At 36.3% G+C, this 26,728-nt stretch overlaps 1 protein-coding gene across 5 annotated transcripts in view; it reads left to right on the top strand.

Annotated features, from left to right (window-relative positions):
* DPP10 (dipeptidyl peptidase like 10) overlaps positions 1–26,728 on the top strand; it is a gene marked incomplete at both ends in the record, with an annotated part of 1,314,496 nt that overhangs the window by 1,181,682 nt on the left and 106,086 nt on the right. For all 5 annotated transcript variants that reach the window (XM_082631553.1, XM_082631552.1, XM_082631551.1 and 2 more), the window contains 2 exons: positions 10,592–10,712; positions 21,171–21,325. In XM_082631553.1, coding sequence (XP_082487679.1) covers positions 10,592–10,712; positions 21,171–21,325 — 276 coding nt within the window. The remainder of the gene's footprint in view (positions 1–10,591; positions 10,713–21,170; positions 21,326–26,728) is intronic.

The raw sequence follows: 26,728 nt of genomic DNA, 5'->3' as shown, positions 1-26,728 counted from the left end.
TTTAACACAGCATATAGAAAGTAAAGCACATCAGAAACTTCCAAAATAGAGAAAAAGATGACAAAATACACACACACGCACATATGTATGAACTGTATATCAGCAATGGTCATATAAAATGAGATTTCACCTGTGCTACAATATGAAACCTCACCAGGGACAAAGGTATCAAGGAGATATACTGAAGTAAAAAATAACTCCTTGTTTAGAGTAGCAGTATAATAGGTAATTTAATCTTTAAAAAATATTTGATGTTATTATATTGTTTTAATGGTTAAAAGAGAAATAAAAGTTTGAGAAGGAATGAAGGACGTAAAAGAATTACATATTTATAGCCAAGTAAAAAACAAATGACCGTGGCATGAATCTTCAATTCTACTTGTTAGAAAAAAGTTGCTGTTATTGAAGATGAATGTTAAAAGATTTTGGTCACTACAAGCTTCCCCTACTATCCGAAAGTAGAGTGTTCTTATGAAACTCCTATTTAGGATCCAAATTGGCATAAATGAAGAAGCAGTTACCAGAGGACACATCTTTATAATGGATTCACAAAATAAACCGAGATAAAGCACAGATGCTCACAGACCGCTTAGAGCTATGGTGGCTTGTTTCTCACATGCTACGTGTAGTTCCCGGGGAAGGAGCTTGGTGGTGCTACTCTCACTGATCACAGTGTGCACTGCCTTTGTAATGCCCTTGCTGCAAAACAAAGGCTGAATGCTACTTGAGCTTTTTGCTGTGTTTTGTTAAAACAAAAGTCCTCTTTGGATTTCTTTCGGTTAACAAAAATAGGAACTAATGTAATAGGTCTTTAGTAAAAGTGAAGTGGCATAAAGCGAACTTTCTCAAAGTGTAGATATCTGCATCTAATGTACTATAGTATGAAAAGTAGAATGAAGGTAATTATATTAAAAATTGATCCTCAAACGTTTATCCAGTCAAAATTATCCTGATAATTACACTTTATGTCCCAGAACTAAACAAGAACATAGGCATGAACATAGCCAAGTTTGGCTCCTCACTTAAGATTGTTCACTGATTTCTTTTACTTCTCTTTATGTTATCCAAATTGAATATTTTCGAAAATCACTTTTCCTTTGAAAACTTAGACTATCTTCTAACTAGTTTTAAGTCTCTTAAAAAAAAAAAAAGCTTATCTTGTCCCTGGAAGCATAATGACATGACAGAAAGGGTCTGTTTTGTCATTTTATTGGATGGATGCAAGTGAGGAGAACTGAAGAGAGTGAAGCAGTGAATAAACTACTGCAAACACCAAACATGAATTACTAAAAATCAGAAATGGCTCTTTCAAACATCCTCTTACATTCTTTCACCCACAAAATAAAAAGTTATTAGGGTATATTGTGTTACAGTTACACATACATCAGAGATAGGGTTTAGTTATACCCCATTGTAGCAGACAGATAACTGAAGCACAAGGAATAATCATTTCTGTAGACTCTCACATGGAGAAAAAGAAGAAGGAGACAACAAGGAAGTATTTCAAGTGCTTTTTGTCCTGCATTTCAAGTTATGCTTGAATTTAAATGACTCTCATCCTCAGTTGATCATTAGCTCAATTAAATTTAACTTTATAAGAATATTAACTAGAATAAGCAAATTAATTCTAGGCATAAGACATTTCATTAATAAGTTGGATTTTTTATTATTATTTTACTGATATCCAGTATTTGGGAAGGATACAGCAGAAAATGTTTGGATATTCTTGTATTGAAAAAAACGGCCTGTATTTTTCATTTGTACCCAGGGATGCCTTGAAATTGCCTGAAGTGGAATAAAGAGTCTAGAGCTGTGGGTAAAATGTGCATGGGAGATAGCCAAGGCTGGTTCCACCTTCTGCATTTTTCAATTTGTTTTCTTATCAACATGCCCATAAACTGGAAAGCATTAGGCACAGACACATTGATAAGCTTATGAGAATTATGCTTCCAATCTCCCTCAATCCTCAGTCATGGAATCTCTTTTTAAAATTTTGGAGTCTCCATTTGAAATACAAGGAGTTACAATACAAATGTAAAATACAAATTGTTTTAGCATCAGAGAATAAAGTGCATATGCACCATGCTTTTTGCTAATCCTGGGATGGATGAAAGCTGGAAAGAAACAGGGGTTAATTTAGCTTGCTCCCAACATAATTGACAGTGAAGGGCTTTCTTACCCATGAGGCTTTGAAGGTTAAGCTGCCGCGTGTCACCTGGTAATTAGGATTCCTGGAAGTAAGCGAGAGACATGGATTCACATTCATTTCAACTGAAAATGAATTCATTAAATAGATTTCTGAAAGCTCTCAGAACCAATGAGAAAGTTGGAATTCCAGGACTGGAAAATGAACAGGATCCAGGAGGGGTCAGGCATTGTTGAGCATAGGATTTGTTTAGGAAAATTTGATTACAATGCCACAGGAATCTGTGATTAGGATACTGCAACTGGCAGCTACATCAGTCTCACAAAGAGCACTGCCAGGATTAGATCCCATGTCTCTTTGATAGAAATCCCATTTTCTACACTTTTGCTTTTATTTTTGTTTCCCATTTCAAGTTCTACTGCTATGACACATGTTGGGCAGTAACATGTCCTGCTAAATCAATATCGTCATACATTGGTTTTGTTTTTCTTTACTGGCCACATCTACATTAATTTGTGTGTGCTTGTATTGGAATGCAGCATTAGATTGTAAGATCTCGTCCCTATATCCCCAAAACTTAGCACAGCATCTAGACTGTAAACAGTCCAGATACCTATTTGGTTAATGATAAAGGACTAGAAAAAAGGGTAATAAGACAAGAGATGGAGTGGTGAAGGAACAATGAAAAAGAAGAAAGTGGAGTAGAGGGAGAAATGGATACACAATGACTAGACAATACCATCCTCTAGCATTCTGACACATATAAATCAGCACATTAAAGTTTTTTTTAAAATAATATAATAATGTTGATTGTCTTCAGTGTGTTGCAGTTTATTTCTTGGGGCTCATAGGTATTTTTAATTGATCTTTCAATTATCAAAATGATCAATTTATCATAAAGTTTTCTCTTACCCTAAATGAGGTTTAGGGAATGACACAGCCAAGAGATAGTCTGTTGTTACATTTCATTGATTGGAGTTGGTTTTCAATTATCTGTTTGCTTGCTTTTATCTGGTATCCATTTTTCTCCTTAAAAAAAAAATGGATAAAAGGGCATTGGATTTGGGGAGTGACTTACATAATTATGAATTTAAGACAAAAGGATATATTTCACTTCTTTGGGAATGCATAATGTTCTGTAAAGCTTTTAAGAAATAAGAACTCTTTGAAAGGGCTTCCTGATATGAATAATTGCAAATGTCAAGGGATGAGAGTTCTCTGATAGTGATTCTATCTCTAGAATGTCAGGTACTAGTGCAAAGGTGACATGAATGATTTGAGTGAGTTATTCTATCCCGGGGATGGTTCTATAGAGAAATGAAAGCAGTACTCTATAACCCACAGACAGATTTATTCAAATCTAAAATGTCAGAGGTAATCAAACTATTTAACTTGTGCTCATAGCTTTACTTTGCATTACATAAATGGGCTCTCAGAATTTATTACACACTGGCAAATTAAAGAAACAAAATTTTTATAAAGTTCAATGATATACTGTGGCTTTCAGTAAAATATTGATAATCTTTAAGGTAACATTTTCAATGAATTATGATTACTGATAAAATTCTGCATAATTTTTTCCTTTTTCTTTAAGTTAACATAATGCAGCAAATATGCAGAGCTGATTCTTGTGAACAATCCCATTTTCACAGTGCCCAGAGTAGAAACAGAGCATCATTCATATACCATAAGACCCCTGCTTTGCTCTTTACTGGTGCTACCAAACCAAACTTGGGTCTGCTCACCCACCACACAGCAAAGCTAATCTACTGACACTGGGTTGTGGTGAAGGCAAGTACAGCATTTATTTGCAAGATGCCAAGCAAGGAGAATGGGTAGTTCATGCTCAAAAGACCCAAACTCCCTGATAGCTTTCAGGGAAGGGCTTTTAAAGGCAACATTTGGAGTGAGGGTTGCAGCTCGTGAACTTTCTTCTGATTGGTTGGTGGTGAGGTAACAGGGTGATTTTTCAGGGACCTTAATCATCAACCTTCTGGTTCCAACCAGTCTTGGTTCGATGTGCTTGTGGTCAGCATACAGTTAACATCTTCCACCTGGGTGGGGATCTTAGTTTTTGCATAACAACTCAAAGATATGTGTCAGATTATTATGTGTATTCCTTAAGAAGGAACTAGGGCTCTCTTTTATCCCTAAACTATTGTTTCTTGACTGCTTTTCCTTTGTTTCTTCATTCCCTCACTTCCCTAATTATTAACTGCTTGAGTCTGTTCTTTGTAACCCAGGGAAGTCCTTGGAGACAAAAGCCTTTTTTCTACAAACAAGAAACTGGGGACACAGAAGGGCTTTTATACCCAGGAGGGCCCCACAGTGTCCTGCTCAGTTTCACTAGCACTATTCCCCACCAAGGGTAATTATTATCATAACTTGCAACACCATTGTTGACTATTACAGATAGCACTGCTATGAGCATTCTCATATATGTTCCTTGATATATTGGGTTCCCATATACATATATTGGATGTATATCCATATACATTTTTGTTATGGATATATATCCATATACATTTCCTTGGATGGAGTTGCTGAGTTTTACAGTTATGCACATGTTCTGTTTTGGTAAAAACTGTTACATATATTTACAAAGTGATTGTACCAATTCACTCTCCCACCAGAAGAGATGAAAGTTCCACTTGCTTTACATCTTTGGCAACATTATTATTGGCTCTCATTTTCACTTTAGCCATTCTAATTGTAAAATCAAAATGCTCTGATTTTTTTGTCTGTTTATATTCTTTCATGTTACCAAAATAATCTGTTATATAAATCAAAATAAGGACCTTTTATTTATAAGTTTATACTTAAAGTCTTTAAAGAATAATTCCTCCAAGAGTTTCCTAGACTGAAATGTAGCATATTGCTTAAAAGGGAAAATTTTACTTCAAATCCAATGGAATCATATCCATTAATGGAATATGGCTTAAATATTTCAAACATTTTTATTTTTTTAAAAAATATTTAAATGTCTTATGTATGTGATGGAGTTCAAGGTGGCTTATTGATAAAAAAGTATTATGTACATAATTATATGTGTTAATACTGCCCATATGATAAAATTTTCTTATTTATTGAAAAATGATAACATCTGAATCTAATAATGATGCTAAATCACTGCAAAATCTTTTTTGTGTGATTTATTTCCAAAGTAATATTACATGAAATTCACTTTATTAACATATATTTAGTTTAATATAAATTATTTAAGAAATTGATAAGCTGGAATAATTAAAAATTAAAATCTGTTCCTGGTAAAGCAAAAGGCAAAGATTCCACACAAATTTTGGAGCCACTATTGGATCAGGAAGTATGATGAAGTTGGAGTATGGTTAGTGGTCCAGGAGCCAAAAGAAGCAAGGATATGGTTATCTGAATGTTCACATCTATTAGGGCAGGTTGAAAGATAAGAACTGCATAGATTTGAAGGGTATGAAACTATATATATATACTGCTACTTAGTCAATATTGTTGAAGCTGGCATGCAAAAGCCACTGCCAAAGGTTAAATGTCTTCCAGTTCCTAACTAGCAGCTTTCTCATATTTGCAGAAAGTAACTAGAACCCATCAAGCAAAGAAGCTGAGAAGACTAGTTTGCAAAGGAATCTTAGAATTGTAGATTTCAGGTTTCTGATGACACAGTAATAGAAGACTATGGGGGGTTAGGGGGGCAGGTGTGGGCCTGAGTACCAAAAGACAGCATTCAGGGCTTCCCTGGTGGCGCAGTGGTTGAGAGTCCACCTGCTGATGCAGGGGACACAGGTTCGTGCCCCGGTCCGGGAAGATCCCACATGCTGCGGAGTGGCTGGGCCCGTGGGCCATGGCCGCTGAACCTGCACGTCCGGAGCCTGTGCTCCACAACAGGAGAGGCCACAACGGTGAGAGGCCCGCGTACCACAAAAAAAAAAAAAAAAAAAAAAAAAGAAGACAACATTCAATGTATATCTCTTGGTGAGATCCCTGCTAGTGTACGTTTGTATTAGTATTGTCATTGTCTGGTGCACAAAAATGGATTCATGTTGAAATAATTTTCTTGTTTTGTGCCTTTTGTCACTTGACACTATCTCAGTGAAACACCTTCAGGTCAACTCATGTAACACTAATTTATTCTCTTCAAAACCCGAGTGTTACTACCTGATGTGGATGGATCATAATCCATCCAGGCAAGCACTTTGATGGGTTTTCACTTTGACTCTTCTTTTTGGCCATCATAAACACTGCAGAAATAAATATCACTCTTCATCATTCTGTACATATTGATGGTTTTCTGTTATTGTTTTGTTTTTCTTACAAGACAAGGTCCCAGATTTGGGATTGCTGATGAGATGGAATATGCTTTGTTTTCAGTTGCCATATTGTTTTTCAATATGCTTATCACATTTTATATTTTCACAGTCAACATAGGAAAGGACCCCTTTCACCACATCCCTGCCAGTAATATATGTTATCTGGGATAGTTTCTTAATTACAACTTTTTCCCAGAAAGCAAGCCACAGTAGAAAGCAGCCCAAATACTATCCCAACTTGGCTGTGACTTTGTAGATTCTCTTACACCATTACAACATATGGGGATTTTTGAATGATTTGTAGTTTTCTAATTTAAAATTATCATAAAAATCACTCAAATCAGTGAAGGTGGAATAGCTTTTCAGTAATATTTCAGCTAAAATAGATCTAACATTTAATTATATTTCTGTTTTATTCTGATGTTCTTTTTCAATTAAACTGGCTGAAAGTTCGTAAGAGTCTGCTCTTATAAGTTTGTATTAGGCATTGTCTCTGGTTAAATCAGTCACACTAGGGTAATTTACATTGTAATTGCTCTCAAACCTATAATCCTAATGACTTTTAACCGCAAATGTTCATTTATTGCCATATGTCCATCACAAGTTGGCTGGGGCTGGGGAAGGAGTTTGTTCCATACCTCTTCACCCAGCAATCCTGGCTGCTGGGGCATCCATCATCTTAAGCATTACTGGAGTTGCACCAAGGGAAGAGAATGCAGAAAGTTGAAAATTGGCTCTTAAAGCCTCCTGCACAGCAATGACACATATTGTGTTTAATCACTGGTAATGAGTAATATCAATTAACACATTGATAGAATAATTTCCTGGGTCATTTACTACATATTTCTCAGTTTGTCACAACATGTAGTATTTCAGCTGTCCTCCTGTTGCCTTTGTTGTGACTTTACCAATTTGGAATTATTTTATAAGTGTACTAAGACCATGGATTTTGAAAAACTGGGTAGTTAGCTTGCTCTATTAGCTGAAAAATTAAATGGTCAAGTTGCTATCCATTTCTATTTGTTATACTGTTTAGATAGCTCATTGAAGGAATTGATTGATGGCATCAAAAATATTATGACAGTTTAATCAGTAACATTAGGATAAATGGCATTAATGTTTGTCGTATTTTCAATGTGATTTAAATCTAGTCGTAGCCCTTGATCATTGCCCTTTGGATCCAGCTTAATTTCATCAGTGTGCCAAGATAGTACCTGGGAATATTTGCAGCTCCTATATTGCTAAAGTAGTGGTGAGAATTTGTGACTATTATTTGAAGCTAATGTAATTCAAGGAAATACTGTGGTAATTTAAAAGGGTTTAAAAGACTATAAATGTATATTTTCATAAAGGCAGCCGCTAATTTTTTGTCCACAGAAATAAAGATCTTGTGGATATCCCCTGATATTACAGATTTCAGCAAATGGCATTAAAATTCTGATTCCATATTGCTTGTTCTTTTACATTGAAACAGATGTCAGTTTCATGTGGATTTTGAACATCATCCAATCTGTTCTTCAAATACAAATGTAATTACTGGTCAATGGTTTTGGTATCCAAAACCATTTATACATCTGCTGGAATCGTGGAGGTTTTATTAATTGTTTTGACTTAGAGTTTGTTCCCTTCAAAAAGCTGAGGATTTGGAACAATATTACATTGGGTTAAGTAACCCTTTTTAGTTTTTTTTAAAGATTTATTATTTATATATTTATTTTTGGCTGTGTTGGGTCTTCGTTGCAGCATGGGGAATCTTCACTGAGGCATGTGGGATCTTTCGTTGCAGTGCGTGGGCTTCTCTCTAGTTGTGGTGTGCGGTTTTCTCTTCTCTAGTTGCGGCATGCAGGCTCCAGGGTGGATGGGCTCTGTAGTTGCAGCACGCAGTCTATCTAGTTTAGGCACTCAAGCTCAGTAGTTGTGGCACGTGGGCTTAGTTGCTCTGTGGGATGTGGGATCTTAATTCCCTGACCAGGGATCGAACCCAGCTGCCCTGCATTGGAAGGTGGATTCTTTACCACTGGACCACCAGGGAAGTCTCAAGTTACCCTTACTTTTGATAATAGTCCCATGTGCTTATATAGCATGAGTGTGGATGATCTGAATTTCTATTTACTTACAAGTCCTAATAGAAGATTATGGTACAAAAAGAGGATTCCCTCCAAGTAAAGCTGATTTTGTGTGCCTATTTCATATACTGTTTGTGAAAGGCAAAAGGAGGTAGTATACAAAACACATAAAGTTTAAGCTTTAAATGGCTACCATAAAGCTAATATTATTTCTCAGTTATGAGGGGTTGTGAAAGTCATAAAAAAAACTTCCATCCAGTTTTAAGATACCTGAGATATAGTTCTCAAACTTTTGCCTAAGTGGGACCTGCATATTTTCAATAATAAGTTTATTTCCTATATTCTTATCACTTGAAAACTTTCTAAATGAAGTGAAAGCAATGAATATCATTTGTTAATACCACCCCCTACTACCCCTACTGCTATTACTATTCTACTAACTATTCCTAATATATAGTCGACATAATCTAATCAACCTAATAGTCAATAGTTTGGGATAATTTACACATTGGCTGAAGCTGTAGAGGTTTTGTTTTGATTTAGATTCTGTAGCGCCTGCAAAAAGTGTAAGGTTTTTGAACCAGATTATCTTGCGTGAAGTCAGCCCCGCTCCTAGCAATAGCCACATGTGTTACATGTTCTACATTCATCATCTCATTTATTCTTCACATCAGATCTCTAAAGTAGGTGTGAGACATCCACATCTTATAAAAGAGAGGATTGAGATGTAGAAAGGTTAAACAAATTATCCAAGTTATTTGGATTTTAAATTTAGGCTGCCTGATTATAAACACATGTTTAAACACCTATTATATCTTTTTAAATCTCCACCCCCAACAATTCTTATTCTTATTGTCATCCTCACCTGTAATCTATAAACAGCAGGTAGTAGTGGAATGGTTAACTAGATACACTCACTGTTAAGTGCTTGCCAAATCACCAGAATCAAAGTAGAATATCAATCAAATGTTCTGGATATTAAGATTGCCTTCATTATTGTGCACATCAAGGTTTAAAATCTAGGACCTCATGATTAATCAGACAATTATTTCAGAAGTTCTTGTGTTTGCTCTGTCTGCTTTTGTGCAGTGATCCTATAGCATGCTGGAACACATGGGCACTAGGCCATCTTTCACCTTCTTAGTAGAATGTCACTCTAAATAGCAATTTGGCTTTCACTGAACAATATTCTACTCCCCGCAACAAGTGGATGAAACATGGCTCTGTGACAGTTATATCACACAAACCAACAGTTTGAAATGTTTGGCATTTCAAAGTGAATTATAAATAATTTTATCCTGAATTATCTCTATTAAAGATAGTTCATTTTTTGTGGACAGACACTGTTTAATTTCTACTGCTGTTCCTGTATTGGGACTATTGTTGTTGCTGCTGATGATGTTGATATTATTTTGTAAGACTCTGTAATGTATTCATATTGAAACTCTTTCTTGAATCCTCAAGCACAAGGTTATTATTACTGCTATGCTATTTAGGAAAGAATTACCAAGGAAGACTGAGGCATAGGGAGGTGTGTTCCACTTATCAATCTGAAGGAGTTTTGCCAGTGCTTCCTTTCATTAGTGGATCTTTGAGTTGAGCTGGAGAGAATCAGAGACATTCTCTAAAGATTATTTTATTGATCACCAATGCATTTTTTGGTAAAAGACCCCAAATTGAGGTTTTTCGAGTTGTCTGCTGTTACTAAAATGGCATCTAGTACAGTTGTCAGTCTCTTAAGCCTACAGAATGTTATCTCAAACCCAAACCAATGTTGTGGTATGAGAAAAAGATTGTTGAGTAGATGAAACATTGTTGTTGAATATATGGATTTAAAAGCTTCAATAGCTAGTACCATGTAATTTCTAAATGATAACTAGATATTATATGATAGAGAAAGAAACAGCCATTAATAATTGAAAGTAATAAAAAATATACATTAAATAAAAACAAATTGAAAGCAGGCAAATAATAAAACACTTAGCTCTTCAGCTCTTATTCTATAAAATGAAAGTTTTAAAAAAGGCTTCCTAATACTTTTGGTTTTTTGGTTTGTTTGTTTTACATGTTTCCTGATCCAGATTTATATTTTTGAAAATAATATCTACTATCAACCTGATATAAAGAGTAGTTCATTGCGACTGACATCTTCTGGAAAAGAAGGAATTATTTTTAATGGAATTGCTGACTGGTTGTATGAAGGTGAGTGAATAGATTTAGTTTCAAAAGAATACAAATGATATATTTTTATACAAAATCTATAAGAAAAATCTGTTCAATTATAACAATACTTATAGCACTATTTCTTCCTCTCATTTCCTCTCAAAATTGCCTTCATGCTTTCATATCTTTGCATCTGCTCATGTTTTGACTGGTTATGATTTACATCTACTTATATAATTCCATGTTTGAGATATATATATATATATATATATATCTCACATATATACACATATATATATATCTCACATATATACACACACATATACACATTTTGTTTAGGCTAAATAGATCTTATTTTTGGTGATGCTTAACTAATGAAAGTGAATAATCATCTTACATCACTCTGGAAGTAGATGCTGAATTTTTCTGACTCTGGGAAAGAATAAACAAAATCCTTTGCTATTCAAAAAGTTCATGAAAGCCACTTAATTATTAGTCATTTCCATTAAGAACATTCTGTCACATTTTAAAAGCCACTGTATAGGGACCAAAATATTCAATAAAACCTACCTAAAAAGTTATTTATAATAACTGTTGAATCAAGTTTTCATAATAGCTGAGAATATAGGAAGGAATCAGGTGATGAAAACCTCTATCCAATTTTATCATGTACCAATTATCAACTAGTTATAGGTACAGATTGCCTAGGAAAAACTCAAAGTGTGAGTTTTAAACCTACGATTCAGACTCTACAACTGATCTTGGCAAAATACATCAAAATTTAAACTAAGTTAGTCTATTAAATTAGAAATTATAAAGTAAGAATCTTCCAGAGGATAAATTTTACTCTTGAGCAGTACTGGCAAATGCAATCTTTCTAGCTCAGAGTTGCTACTTTTAATTATGTAAGAAAGTAAATCATTTAGTTTATTCATTCATTCGTTTCATTCATTCATGCTCTCATTTGACAGATATTATTGAAGACCTACTATGCTCCAAGTACTTGTGTAAGTGCTGAGATACATCAGGAAACAAAACAAAGTTCTGCTCTCAGGACTTTACATTAAAAGGAAAATGTTGCTGGGTGGAACTATATTGTAACCCTCAAGATTTACACATATATGTGTACATGTGTATTTATATCTATAATGTATTTTGTGTATAAGCTAGCATCAAATAGTAAAAGCCACAGTTTATTCTGAGGAGTAGGGGAACCTACTGTGGAAATATCAGTGATAATTATACTATGAAATTTTACAAAATGAAATGCACAAACAGATTAGTAGGGTTCTTTGGTTGAGAGTGTCAAAAACTGACTCTGGCTTTCTTATTTCAAAATGATGGATTATTAGAGGGGCCTGAGACACCCCAATGAATTGAAAAACAGGTGAGGAACAAACTTGAAACCTTGGTAGTTCTGAGAATCTAGGTAGTAAGAATTAACCACCTCTTACCTAGAGGATCTAGGAAAGACACACCTTTTATCTTCAAAATATTTTTGGTACTGTAGGAGACCCTGAAAGATGAAGAAACAATGCCAATGCAGTGTACTAAGTAATGAATCACAGTAAACACAAAATTCTATGAAAAAACAAAGGAGTCAGACTTAGCCCATTTTAGGGATTTGTAAATATTTTCTTAATGGAGAAAGCCTCTGAGCTGAGCCTCAAAGAATAAGTTTAACACAGAAGAAGAAACCAGGAAAGAAAAATCCATGCAATAGTTAAAAACTTGAAGAAGCATAGAAGGGTTAAATAGCATAGTGTGTGCCCAGGGAACTAAAATCAGCTTGGTATTATTGAGGCATAAAATTTGAGAAAAGGAAGGCAACAAGAACCAAGAGGCAGTAACCCTAAAAATTATCTGGGATTTCAATTATTTTTCCACTATTAAATGGGGAAACTAATAGAGCTTTTCAGGAAAGGAAGTGTCAAGATTAGATCTTCCACATAAATAGATAATTTTGGCTAGAGTGTAAAGCTGGAATTGAATAGTGAAAAGAACCAATGAGCAGCTATAAGGCTTTTTCTATGTTCTATCAAGAGATAATGACTAGGGTTAAAGCAGGAAGAAGGAAGGAAGATTCTAAAATTGATGAGGCAGTAAAATAGGTAGATCTTAGTGTTTAAATGGACGAGATGGATTGAAGAAGTCAAGAATGATTCTTTGGCTTCTGGTTTGGATCACTAGTAAATAGTGGTGGCAGACACAGTGAGTAGACATCAGAAGGAACAGTAGACTCAGGGAGGAGAGGATAATTTAGCGGGAACATGGGTGCTTCACGGTGTGCTAGTTTGCTACATTGGGTGACAAAATGTGATCCTTAACGTTCAAGAAATTTTGAGTCAACTAGGGGTAAACCCAATGTAGAATGTACTGACTTGACACTGATCAAGATTTGGGCCTCTGTCCTTTAGGGAAGGCTTCATATAGTTTATGGAATTACATATTTGAGGAAATTATAAGGAGAGAAATTAAAGACCACTCTTTGGGAAATAAGGTTATCTTAATTAGAGAATAAAAACCTATATATTGGGGCTGAAACTGAACAGTGTGTTGAGGGATAAGCAGGAGAAATGGGTAACAGAAACTTTTGTTTAGGGGATGACACTGTAAGTCTGATACTTTCCAAAAAGGGGGAAATGGAAAAATTATGGGTTTTGCCATTCAAATTAAATTCAATCCTTTGGGCTCATATGTTCTAGGTATACTAGGAAATTCCAGATATGCTATGTGAGTTAATTCTTACAATGCTAGTATATCTAATCACTTACTGAAGAAACCGTGATTCAGGGATGATAGGTGACTTGGACATGACCTCAGCGTTCACGAGGGTAGAGCTGACACTTGAATGTGTCTCTTCAAAGTCAGTGCTTCGTCCTGGGCTACTCCACCTGTTACGGTGCAGGGCCTTTCACTCTTCCCTAAGGGATGACATGCATTATGGACCTAAGGTGTTAGATTTCCCTGGTCTGTTTCATCAGCCAAAGACTCTGAACCCTACTCTCCATGGACTTACCTCAATTCTTGCTTCAATTCCAAGAGAAGGGACCTTACGAAGGGAATAAGTGTTAAGGTTTGGCAGAGGGATTTAGGTAATTCATGCATCATTGATTTTCCCTCAGCATTTTGATTGGCATCCCCAACCTATGGTTCAAAAGTCCCACACGGGGTTTAATCACTTACTATCACTTTGCTTGTCCAATGTGTCAACACCTCCCAGAATCCAGACCTTCTCTTTTCCTTCAGTATACTCACAAAAAGGCAGTACTACCTATTAGAAATGCATATGATCTTCAACAGTATATATGTGATACTCTAGTGTAGAGTTTCCTTTTTATTACTTTGCAGGAATCAATTATAATATGAATTAGCATGTGTGGGAAAGCCAAGAAGGAACATGTAACATTTCCACTTAGTTTTTCTAAATTGAAATTTACCTTCTATAATTATCATAGGAAAAGATTAGAAGAGTCACATAAAAGATAATAAAATGTTTTTATGGCAAATTTTAAGTGCGTTAAGGGCCAGGCCAATCTGTGAGTGTGTCTATTGCTCCCAACCACAGTCACTAATGTGGAGTCTTTAAAAGTCTTTTAAGAGTGTAATTGTTTCTATTTCTAGTATTACTCAATTCCTAAGGAAAGTAAAAGCAAATAAAATATAATGTGGGGCTTCCCGGGTGGCACAGTGGTTGGGAGTCTGCCTGCTGATGCAGGGGACGCGGGTTCGTGCCCCGGTCCGGGAAGATCCCACATGCCGCGGAGCAGCTGGGCCCGTGAGCCATGGCTGCTGAGCCTGCGCATCCGGAGCCTGTGCTCCGCGACGGGAGAGGCTGCAACAGTGAGAGGCCCGCGTACCACAAATAAATAAATAAAATAATGTGTTTTAAAGAGTTGGTGAAGTTCATGGGGAATTCCCTGGTGGTCCAGTGGTTAGCACTCCATGCTGTCACTGCCAAGGTCCTGGGTTCAATCCCTGGTCTGGGAACTAAGATCCCACAAGTCATGCAGAGTGGCCCCCCCCAAAAAAAAGAGTTGGTGAAGTTCAGAAGAAAAATAAAACATTGTGCTCAAAATGAAACATTTTAAATATAATTTACACAAAGCACCTCAAATCTTATTCATATAAATTGGCATATTTAACGTGGTAATTTAACAAAATATCAGATCAATATTTTGTTTAAAAAAGGTAAAGTTCACAGCTGCCAAGTTTACAACTTTGAAAATCTCCATGAAGTATTGAATCTATTAAATAGAAACAAAAAATGACTGTCACTTTCAATTATTTGAATAATGGAACTGACATGCCTAAAAGATTTATAAATATATTTTAGAATCTCATATTTTAAAGGAATCCTTCTTTGAAATTCAATCTAACAGTTATTGAGCACATATATTTGTCAGACATTATCTGACAGCAATACCATGAGGAATATGGGTTTCTATGTTTTGGGTATTTCCAACTTAATGGAGTGAAAAACTGTAAACAGTTATTATATAATGAACCATTTGGAGCATGGTAAATAGAAATATAAATAGAACTACATGTCATCATATTAAATATATGTATAAATAGAATTAATTCTGATGCATTGCGGGAATATAGGGTGGTTTATAGAAGAAATGGTTTTTGCATTGAGCTTTAAGAACGACAAGAATAAAGAGGTGGGAGAAGAAAATTACAAGATAAATAATATGCTTATCAACAAATTGGGATTGTTGCTTTTTTGTTATTTGGTGAGAATAATGCAAAATGCCTGTCTTCACTTTTTTTTGTGCCTTCTCATAGACACAGGAAGTCACATTCATCCATTCATTGATTCAACAAACATTCACTGAGTACTTACTAAATCCCAGTAAAACTGAACTGTGACATATAAAAGAAAAAAAGATTAGAGATGCAGCCATGGAAGCCAGAGGAAGATAGGATGATAAACAACAATGCTAAGTCTCAGGAGGTCAAACAAGCTAAGGATTCCAAAGTTACTGTTTGATTTGCTACCAGAATTTGACAAGAACAAAATCAGTCAATTGATGCCAGAAGCAAGCCTGCAGTGGATGGAGCTGTAAATGGGAAGTGAGAAGGTTATGAACATAGACAATTCTTTCAAGAAAGTTGACAGATACAGGCAATAAGGGGAAAAAAATCAACCAAAACTCAGGGCTGACAGTAGATCCTCAGGAAATGCTATCTAAGTTGATAAACTACAAATGGATAAAATCAGCTTACTTTTTGGAATTGCTTGGTAATCTGAACACAATGGTTGTATATGAGTTAGTTTTCTGTGAGTGCTTTGTGTTGAGGCTGTATTTTTAAGTGTCTGTGATATAAAACCACATGTGTTGAGAACTCCATCTGCTCTGCAGTGAGATTTTCTAAATCAGTGTAATAAAGACATTGAAGAGCGAAGCCTACATTGAAATGGAATGGAATACAATTTGTAAAAATACATTGTTTATAGATAATATAATTACAGGAAGTTTCAATCCATGAGTAAAAGTCCCTATTAGTTGCAATTAAAGAACGTGTGCCTTGTTCATGAGGACTTTTAAGCAAATGCATGTTAAAGATTCTTTTATTTATCTACTTTCTATTCAGGTAGCTTTTTTTTTTTTTTACATGAAGGAAGTCACATAACTCTTTGTATAAACTACTTTGCTATTTTATCATTTTTGTGAGGAACAACTTTAGGCCTAAATCACTCTAAAATAAATAAAAGTAGATGATATCCAGTTTCTATTGAATGGTGCCCTCAAATTGGGGCCATTCTTATTCTTGGGAAGTACTTGTGTACACATACTTCAGCACCCAGGATAGAACCTGCTTCTTAGAAACCCTGAGTGTTGATTTGGGGAAACACAATCTGATCTCTCTGTACCTACAGGTCTTATAAGACTTAGAGTTTACATGCACTCCATTGGCAGCATGTTTTTTCTTCAGTGTTACGTGGCTCACTCATGTCTCCTCACCTGAATTTTAAGTTACTTGAATAAATCAGGGTCAGGATCACTACTGGAAAAAAAATGGCACATTCAAAATATTATTCAGCTTTATTTATGAAAGGCCACTTGTAAAAGACAAGGAATATACAGCCTGTGGCTAGTAATGGTTTAGCCGTTAATACCTGAAGAGGGAAGGTGGACAGCTGTTACTAAGGCCTAGAAGGAGGGAGCCCTGGAGTTTTCACAGTATTAGAAGCAGTGAGTTTTGGTTGAAGAAGACAGCCAAACCCACATGATTTCCATAGGTGGAAACCAACAAAATAAATACCATGCACTAACTTTTTTCTCTTTATTTGATTTGCCTGGTTTCATATTGGCCACACTTTGAGTTTTTAAACTCAGACACCATGGGAATGTTCTTATTATTCAAATGAAAAGTTTGTGGCCCCAGAAGAGGAGCACACAAAGTCTCATCTGCTACCATTTCATTGTAGAGTGATATTAGTCCAGTTATATACCTGTCTGAAATTGACAGCCAATATTTGTGTTTTTCATATAAGGTTTGGGGGAAAATGGCCCCATTAAGAAAATAAATGACTTATCATATGGCCTTAATTGGTAGTCATAGCTCCTTTCCTGAACTATCCATTCCTTTTTCCATTTACCTTCAGTCAGCATTTTGGCTAGATAGGTCATTCACCTGGTGCATCAAACCAAAACTTTATTCCTGCCAAATCTTATTCCTTTGCTTCCTCTTCTTAATTAGGTTGCTACCATTTTAGTTTTCCATTGAAATGGAAATTGGCATGTAGAAATGTGGAATTGGAAAATGAGATGGAATTAGACAAAAGGGTATTTGTGAATCTGCTAAATTCCAAATATCTTCTTCCTTTTCCTTCTTTATATAGTAAAGGCACATTTTCTTCCTGGCAGATGATATAAATCATTGACCCAGCACAGTGACTATGTTTTCTGTCAGTTTATTTTTCCAGTCACACTGAGCCCAAAATGGTCAGGGAAAAATTTCAGCTTCTAATTCAGAGGAACAGAATTGTGACTATTTTCCTTGTTGGAGGCAATCCTCCCTTAGCTATTAGGACTTCTACACCCACCAAGCCCATTGTCATAAGGATAAGAAACAGAGTGTTGTGTCCAGTGGATTACTGATGTGATAGCGAAAGAGAACACTACACTTCCACCCCTTAGCTCCTAGATCTGTGCTTCCTGGTTATGCAGGCAGACACAGAGGCTCCTCTGCTATGGACGTGCTCTGGTGGACATTAAGCAGGACCCTAATATCTGGAGGATAACATCCCAACTTCAAGGATGTTGTCCAAAAAATAGTGCCTAAATCGAGGTACAGCAGACTACTTTACTCTTCTGTCAAGCCTGGCTAGTGAGGAGCATGATGAAATCAGTGAATGCCATTCTGAGTCCATTGCCTTCCTTTTGCTGTAAAATATTTGCTATTTGGAGGTGACATAGTGTGGGTTATTGCGGTAATGGATAAGTTATTCTGTAAGTCCATGAACAGCAGTGCTGATAGGACTGCAGGTAGCAAAGACATGTCCATATCTGGAATATGTATCAATTTCTGTTATGGCAAAATTCTACCCTTTCTTGATGGAAGAGTTACCATGTAATCCACCTGTCACCAGGTAGTCAGCTGGGCCAGCTGGGAAATAATGCCATGTCAAGAGTTTAGTAATAATCAATATCATTGGCAGCCAGAGACAAACTGGCATGCACTCGGTGGTCATACTGTCCATCTGGTCGTTGAGAGCCTCCTCTGCTATGGATGTGCTCCAGTGGACATTAAGCAGGACACTAATATCTTCAAATTTTTACATTTTTACCCCTCCTGACAAGTCCATGCACATATTTTCCCTAGACTTCCTGTCACTATTTCTGTGATTTTACTTTTCCATATCCCTGATCAGGTGGCCATTTATTAGTTACTGTGCATGAGTCTGGATGGACCTATGCTTCAAGCCAAGTCTCCTTCCGCAAGAAGTAGAAAACTAAATATCTTGTTTAAAAGTCTTCCAACTGGGAGAATTTATGTCTATTATAGTCTTTTGATGCCACTCCTGGGTAAGATTATAGTGCAGAGCCTGTCCAGTTCCAGTGTGTTCAAGTACATCATGCAAACCTGCCCATAAACCAGGCCTACATTTACTCCTCCTCTGCCAGCTTATGTCAGGATGTCAGAGGCATAGGCATCCTGAGGCATAGATGTGAAATGAAGGAGAAAGGATAAAGCAGAGGATGCAGTACAATGGGCAGTTCACTTATACGTTCTAGTCCAGTTCCATATAAACCACTTCTATCTTATAGTGGAATATAGCTGTATGTGTTTAGTTTTATGGTCAGTGAATCAGATAAGAGTCAGTCATGATGGACAGTTTGGGTTGCATAGTCACTTGGTATCACATGGTCAGGCTAATTATTTCTACCATAGCTCAGTAGAGAGCTGCTTTTGAATTGGGGAATATTTATTGGCACAGGAGAAAATGGCCTTTCCCTAAAGCTTGTAATGCCTGTGCTCTGATTGTCATATGGTGATTGCCAGAAGCTTCACACAACATCTCTGGGAAGGACACTTGGATTACCATCGTATCTGCTGGGTCACAGGGTGAAGATGGTAGGAAAGATTGGACCATGGCCTTGAGCTGCTGCACAGCCCTCTCTTGCTCAGGTTCTTCTCAGAACTGGCAGTTTTAGAGGTTACCTGGGAATAAAACAGGTCAGCACATGTGAATGTAGTTTACGGTGTTCTTCAAAATCCAGAGTACAGGCCTTCTTTACTTTTAAATAAATATAATCCCAACAAATTTTCTCACTTTTTAATAGACATCCCAGTGTATCCCAGGCTACTATATCTCTAACCTTTTCCTTAGGGATGCAGCCTCTTAAAATTTACAGGAATTACGCTTTCACTCTGCCTTTATGCAGAGAAGGTCTAGCTCCCTTGTATAGGGGTTGCCTCAGTCAGCAAGAAGACTTGTGGAAATTTTGAGGTTCAAAATCTTCAGCCGACATTCCACTATAAAATGTGTTATTTATGAGACTGGTCCAGAAAGCAGTAAGTGTACTGCACACATCTACCCAAGCATCCTTAGCCTAGTTGTCAGGCTCCCAATACTTCTCTACCAATATTGCTGTCTTAGCTTTAAAACACAAGTGAAGTTGAGACACTAATTTGTGTTGCACCTCTGCAACACTGTCTATGTTCTCTCGGACCTCAGCCACATCTGCTCTTCAACTACAGAAGAGAGGGACTCCAAAGTTGCCATGGTGACCTTTTGTGTTTTCCTAATTTAGTTGTCATGATTTCAATTTCTGTTTATTCCTATGTAATCCCTCTGAGGTCTCATAAGAACTTCACTTATAATCTGTATCGTTGTCATTTTTGTAGCAACTGAGTGTCACAATCACTTGTCCTCCAAACACTTTTCCTCTCTAGCTGCATTTTATTCTATGTCATCACCAGTGACAATTGATTATTCATGATTCCATCCCTTGCTATGGATTATCTATGCTCCCAATTCCCCCCAGAAAGGTTATTATTACATCAAAGATCTCCAACCTAATCTCAGAACCTAATTTTGAAGGCGTCTTTTCTGAGTCTACTGCTGGTATTATGTTAGGGTCTTAAAAGGAAAAGAGTTAGCACATTCAATAATTTGAAAACTATTTATTTACAAAAAGATAATTTACAGAGGTGAAGGTGTAGGGGATCCATAAATGACAGAACTATAATCCAGACTAGTAGCAGCCAGGCAGTGTGCACCCCTATGATGATAGAAGTGAGCCATTATCAGATACAAAAGGAGAAAATTGTGTAGATGAGGCTGCATTGATAGGAGTAGTGAGATCATTTAAAGCACTCAGCAAGCCTCAGGTGACACTTCAGGACAGAGCCAAGGGAATACATACTCTGACTTTACTCTCCGTCTTCTAACCTCTTGCCAAGGTGCCATAGTGGCCATGCTCTAGAGATCATGGGAGCCCTTTTGATATAGTTCATACAGGTTAATTTCCTGGGCCAGAAACCAGGTGTAGAAAAGTGGATAGTGGATCTGGGGTCACATGAAAGATATCCAGTCTATTTTTAAAATTTTATTTCCTTAGAGCTTAGAATAGTTTAACGAATCTAGTAGGTATTCCACTTGTTTGATGATGGCAGGATGGAAATATGACTGAATGCAGATATGAATGAATAACGACACGAATATGGTTTTATGCCACGTTTCAGTCTTCAATTACTGTTCTCGTTCTTTTTACTCTGATAGTGCTTTCATCTCCTCTGTTCACATTGTTGACAATCCATGAAATCCTGACTTCACTGCTTTATTCTTTCCTTTCTTTGCATCTTCTTTTCTTGGGATTAAAAGGGTAGCTCAGAAATAAAGAATTCTTCATGAAGTTGATAAAATCCACCACACTGTATAGAAGGTATTTATGTACAATGAAGATCTCAAGGACAGATGTTTGTGGGTCACGGAACCCACATCTACAGTTGTTTTCAAATAACACTCGTTTATTCTAGAGGAACTTCTGCATTCTCACATCGCCCACTGGTGGTCACCAGATGGAGAAAGGCTCGCCTTCCTGATGATAAATGATTCCTTGGTGCCTCACATGGTTATCCCCCGCTTTACTGGAGCTTTGTATCCCAAAGGAAAGAAGTATCCATATCCTAAGGTAAGTAAAGTGGAAGTGCTGTTTGTCCGCCCTCTCTGTGTGCCAGTGACTTGATTGACAGTATTCTCGGTTCATGAACAAGTTGTCTTTGGAGAATAAAATAAGCCCCCTTACCAGTCAACAGAGTCATCATTTTGAGAGCTTGCAGTGGTCTGTGCGCAGTGCTTGTGTATGAACAGCTAAAGATGATTCAAGAGTGCAGGAACTTTTGCTGTATTTCTTTCACTTTGATACTCTCATTCTTTATCCCTCACCTTCCTAGTTGAAAAGAGGGTGAGAAAACATAAGAAGCAGCGTTGATCCCAGGGCAAAAGTTTCTCCAAGGTATATATTCTGTGAGTTGTTAATAGCTATCATACAGGAGCAAAAAGTGCCACAGTCAAATAAGTTGGGAATTCTCAGTTAAAAAAATAGCTTTTTTTCAGATGGTTTCTTAGAGCACTTAATATACTGCTTCTTAATGTGTATTATAAATCTCCTATAAGAAGTAGACTGAGCATAAAGAATCTCTAGTAAGGAATAGACTAAGCATAAATAATCTCAATAAAAAATAGACTAGGGCTTCCCTGGTGGCGCAGTGGTTGAGAGTCCGCCTGCCGATGCAGGGGACACGGGTTCGTGCCCCGGTCGGGGAAGATCCCACATGCCACACAGAGCGGCTGGGCCCGTGAGCCATGGCCGCTGAGCCTGCGCATCCGGAGCCTGTGCTCTGCAACGGGAGAGGCCACAACAGTAAGAGGCCCGCGTACCACAAAAACAAACAAACAAAAAATAGACTAAACATAAAGAATCACCAATAAATAATAGACTAAGCATGGAGAATTTATGATTATTAATATTAGCACGAGTATTATTTTGGCAGAGCATTACTCTGGAACATACTTTATCAAATGCTGGGGTAGAACCAGAGCCAGGCATAGCTAGAATAGATGGAATTGTTTTATTGAGTGAAGCAATTATGGAAACCCTGCCCAGATAGCAAAACTATTTTTAAGTGTTGGGTGAGGCCTCTGAAAGCAGGCTGTGGAACCATCTGGAGTGTACTGGTTTTTCTCTTATATGTCATCGTTAATTTTTTAAGGTCTCTTTCTTTAAAGTTTATTTTCCCCATGTTTACGAAACAAAAAAAAATCGAGCCCCCCCCCAAGCATTAATCATGTAAGGATGTCTTATAGAAAACTTTCAAAATTCAAGTTTATACATTTTTAGCTCTTAATGAGGTAAGAGAAGGCTGCTGATTTCATTTAGAAGTCTTTATTAAGCCATTTCTTTAGTGAGTTGTATGTTATGTTTCCAAAGTACAATAGGTTTTATACCTTTAAGTTTGTGCAGTACCTTAACTGGGCAGAGCCCTGGAAAAATTACCCATCACGTGTATTTTTCTACTCCTGCAATGAAGGCGTGGTTGGGGGGGATGACTTTCCTCATTTTCCTATCATCCACAAGACTCATGTTATCCAAGGTGGGGACAGGAGGAAGGAAAGTAGTGAATACGAGATTCAGGGCTGTGAAGCCTGTTTCCTCAGGGAGATTCTGTGCTGTCTTTCTCCCCATCCTATCCTCCTTCCAATAGGTTGTAGTAACAGAGTGACTGATTGACAGTTACGGAAGACAGCAGGTTTGAGAGGAAAAAGATTCCATGATTTTGAAATATTATTTTTAGGGTCTTCTCTGGACATAGATCTGAAAGCACGTATACTCAGTGCTCTTCAGGAAAAAATGGCAATTTGACCTAACAACAAAATAATTATATTTCCCAAGACATTTGTATGGTACTCCAAGAAAAGTACTTATGTCTTCTCCAATTGTAGATTTAGCCATGTTTTATGTATGACAGTTTGTGCGGGTACAACATACCTGTACCTGTTTTTTTTTTCCAGAGAAAAAATTAAAAGATTTTTGAAATATACTCTCACCCTATTTGATTTACTTATAATAATGAAAGTTCACCTGACAATGTAAATACAAAATGAAGAATGGGTCCATACTGTGAAAAGCACATGTCAATGGGCAAGACAGTCACTCAGAGCTGTTCAGTGTGTGCATTGCACAAAGGGAATAAAATCAACCCCAGGGAAGGGACCACTTTCTGTAATTCATTTTCCAAGAGGAGTGGGGATTTTAGGATTCACACAGAAGAGCTATATGTGATAGCTGCATCTTCGAGTTGCCTTCTCAGTTACAGACTCTTGGGGCTTGAACTTGGACACTCCTAGGCCTTATAATTTTATCAAGACTGAGGCAAACAAATGGACATACAGAAACATCTGAGAAAATCTAAATAAGTCAGCAGTAAGTCAGAAGATACTGGGTTGACAAACCTAGACAATTTGTTTTTATTTAATGTTATTATTTAATTAATTAATATTTCTTAATAGTAAAGCTAGGCATAAAATAATAAAAATGTTTGTTTACTAAATGGGTAAATCATGTGTGCTAATAATATGCTATATATTTTAAGGGAGACTTTTCACATTTTTTCTTCATTCGGCCGTCTTCACAAGTGCCTCTGTTTTACAGTTGGGCCTACTAAGCTTCTAAAAGGCTAAGTCCTTTTATAAAAGTCATAGTTATTTAGAGAACAGAGAAATAACTCAAATTTATTGATTCTGTCTCTCTCTCTCTTTCTGTCTAAAACTACCAGAGGTTAACTTGTATCTCAGAAGATGTAGCTGGAATCAAAATATCTCCTTGTCAAGTTAACGAATAGATATGGAGCTCTCTTTGCTCCATTAACTACAAATGACTCAGCTCTGTATGAGTAAAATTCTTAGCCTGTATATTTAATAAATTATGTATCTAATACCCGATGTATGTAATACATAATGAAGGTCCTGAGTGTGTATTAATGACTACCATTGAGGAGTAATAAAAATAAAGACAAATATTATAGTGGCCAAAGAGAAAGAATCCAAAGTCCTCAGGTGGCTGTCAGTAAAGATATCTGCCCAGGTGCTTAAGACAACAGGACTCAAAGAAACTAGGTCTGGGTTTTCCTCCTTGTTCTCAGAATAAATTTCAGAATAATTTTCGGTCTATTACTTGAATTTTCAAAGTCTCATTATTTTCTACTCTGGTTTAAAAAAAAAGTTTGTTAGTTTTTCCACTAACAAATGTGTTATTTTGATTTGTTCTTACTTATGCAATAAACGTCCAAAAAGTGGTGCTTTAGACATCAAAGTAATGCATAGAGTTCACACTAAATTGTGCTTCAAATTAAACTAGATTAAAACGAGTGTAGCAAATACCCAATGTGGTCAGGTTTAGTAATGAAATACTTACACTAAACAAATATATTTGTATTTTGCTTAATTCAGCATAATTCAGAATTCATAAAATACCCTATCATTAGCAATTCAGCACAAAAAAGATGCACAGTTCTATCTCAGCAACTCAGGTTAATCTTCTTAATTAAAACATTATCTTGTTTAATGACACTTTGGTTGCCAGTAAGATAAGGTTAAGTATTATTGAGGCTTGTGTTTCAGAACCATAGAGGAAGGCTTCTATGGGTTTGCAGTCATTGTAGCAAATTAGACTGTTAAAAAGCGAATAGATGAACTCCTCTAATTTGTAAACTATTGAAACAATTCAAATATTAAAGGGTACAAATGAACTTGCAATGTGCACTTAATTTCAGAACTCCAAGGAAAGAAATCAAATTGAGATTATAGAATGCTAGACAGCTGAATTTTGGAAACAGCTTAATGTTTGGGTTTGTCTAAAACTGACCATAGGTGTACACAACTTTCTTTTTAGATGTTTTCATTTATTTACTTTCTTTCAGTTCCAGTAATTTCATACAAATTCAGAGGGAGATAACAGACTTGCATTGCCTTTGAACCAAACAGATGTTAAGTGGTTATGTTTTCACTGATCAATGATCCTCTTGTTTAATGATGGCTCCAAACTTTTCTCTTATTTGAATCTGAAAGTATTTTAAATTCATATAATAAATTAGTTGGCATTTTTCAAAAATACTTTGTTATAGTAATGGCTTTCTAACTTTATCTTGTACTTCAATCATGGACTTTTAGACTCATGGTGTGTACACAACTTTTAATTTGTTTTCATGTGAAAGCTAATTGGGATACCAGTGATCCTGTACACTCCTATAGACCTGAAAAAAACTGCCTTAATATGTGGTAATAACTGCGTATATCTTTGACAAAGTATGTCACGAAATTAGGCATCACTGATAAGAATTCATAAAAATTGATCAAATTTAATTTAATTTCTCTTTTTCTTTAATCAGTTTTTTGAAAGATAAAAAATATGAACACAGTTTTTCACTCACTAGAAAAATCAGTGTCTGACCATTATTTTTAATTCACGAGTTAATTAATTATGTAATTAACTATATACTATTTTTTGGCACTTCTGAAAATCATCTTTTTTGTTAGTCCATATAACAAAAGTATGAGATGTTTTTTCCACTGAAAGGAAATCTACTTTGGCTCAAAACTTCTGACTGTGACATATCCTCAGAGAAATGTCTCATTTTTGAGAATCAAATAAAATAATACTTGAGGATCTTTAACATCCTGCCCATGGTCCATATCCAATAAATAACAGTCAAAATTGAACCCAGATTTCTCTGATTCATAGATTAAACTGAACCAGTTCTCAAAATGTTGCCCTTTTACCAGCAATATCAGCCTCATCTGGGAAATTATTAGAAATGTGAATTCTCATGTCCCATCTAGACATTAAAAATGCTGGAGGAAGGCCTCAGTGGTCAGTGGTTTAATCAGCTTTCCAGGCCCTCTGGATGATTTTCATTTAAGTTCACCTTTAATAACTGCTGAGCAGTAGTATATATCTATATATAGATATATGCACATATTTCAGTGTTTTAGCAACATTTGCATACTAATTATAATCATCTGGAAATCCTCTTACAACACAGGTTTTTAGGTCCACAACCAAAGATTCTGATTCTGGGTCTGAATATAAGTCCGTCCATTTGGGGCCCATGAATTTGTGTTTCTATGGTTCTAATTGATGCTGCTGGTTTAAAAAAAAGCACTTTGAATGACACTACTAAATACTCTGCCCCAGCTCTAAATTTTAACATACCTGATCAGGCTAGAGAAATGGTTAGACTCAAAAAATACAGAGAAAGACCAATACTTTCAAGGAGAAACATGGCAATTGAATTAAAACAAAAGTGATGTGAAAGGGACCCCCTAAATGAGGGAGAAGGCTAAATTGCCCAAGACAGATGAACCCAAGCACTGGAGGGTTTTAGAGCAATAAAAAGCTTTACAAAATTTGACACCTGAGCCTTCTCTGTGAGGCAGGCTCATAGCTTATCTTCCAGGAAGCCCTTTATCATGTGAACCATTTTCATAATCTCTCTTTATAGTCACTGCATTTCTAAAATGAAAGCCTTTCTGGACT

The sequence above is a fragment of the Mesoplodon mirus genome (assembly GCF_964341445.2).
Source record: "Mesoplodon mirus genome assembly, chromosome: 8".
NCBI lineage: Eukaryota > Metazoa > Chordata > Mammalia > Artiodactyla > Ziphiidae > Mesoplodon > Mesoplodon mirus.
Note: the sequence above shows the minus strand (reverse complement) of the source record. Positions and strands in the feature narration are given on the sequence as shown.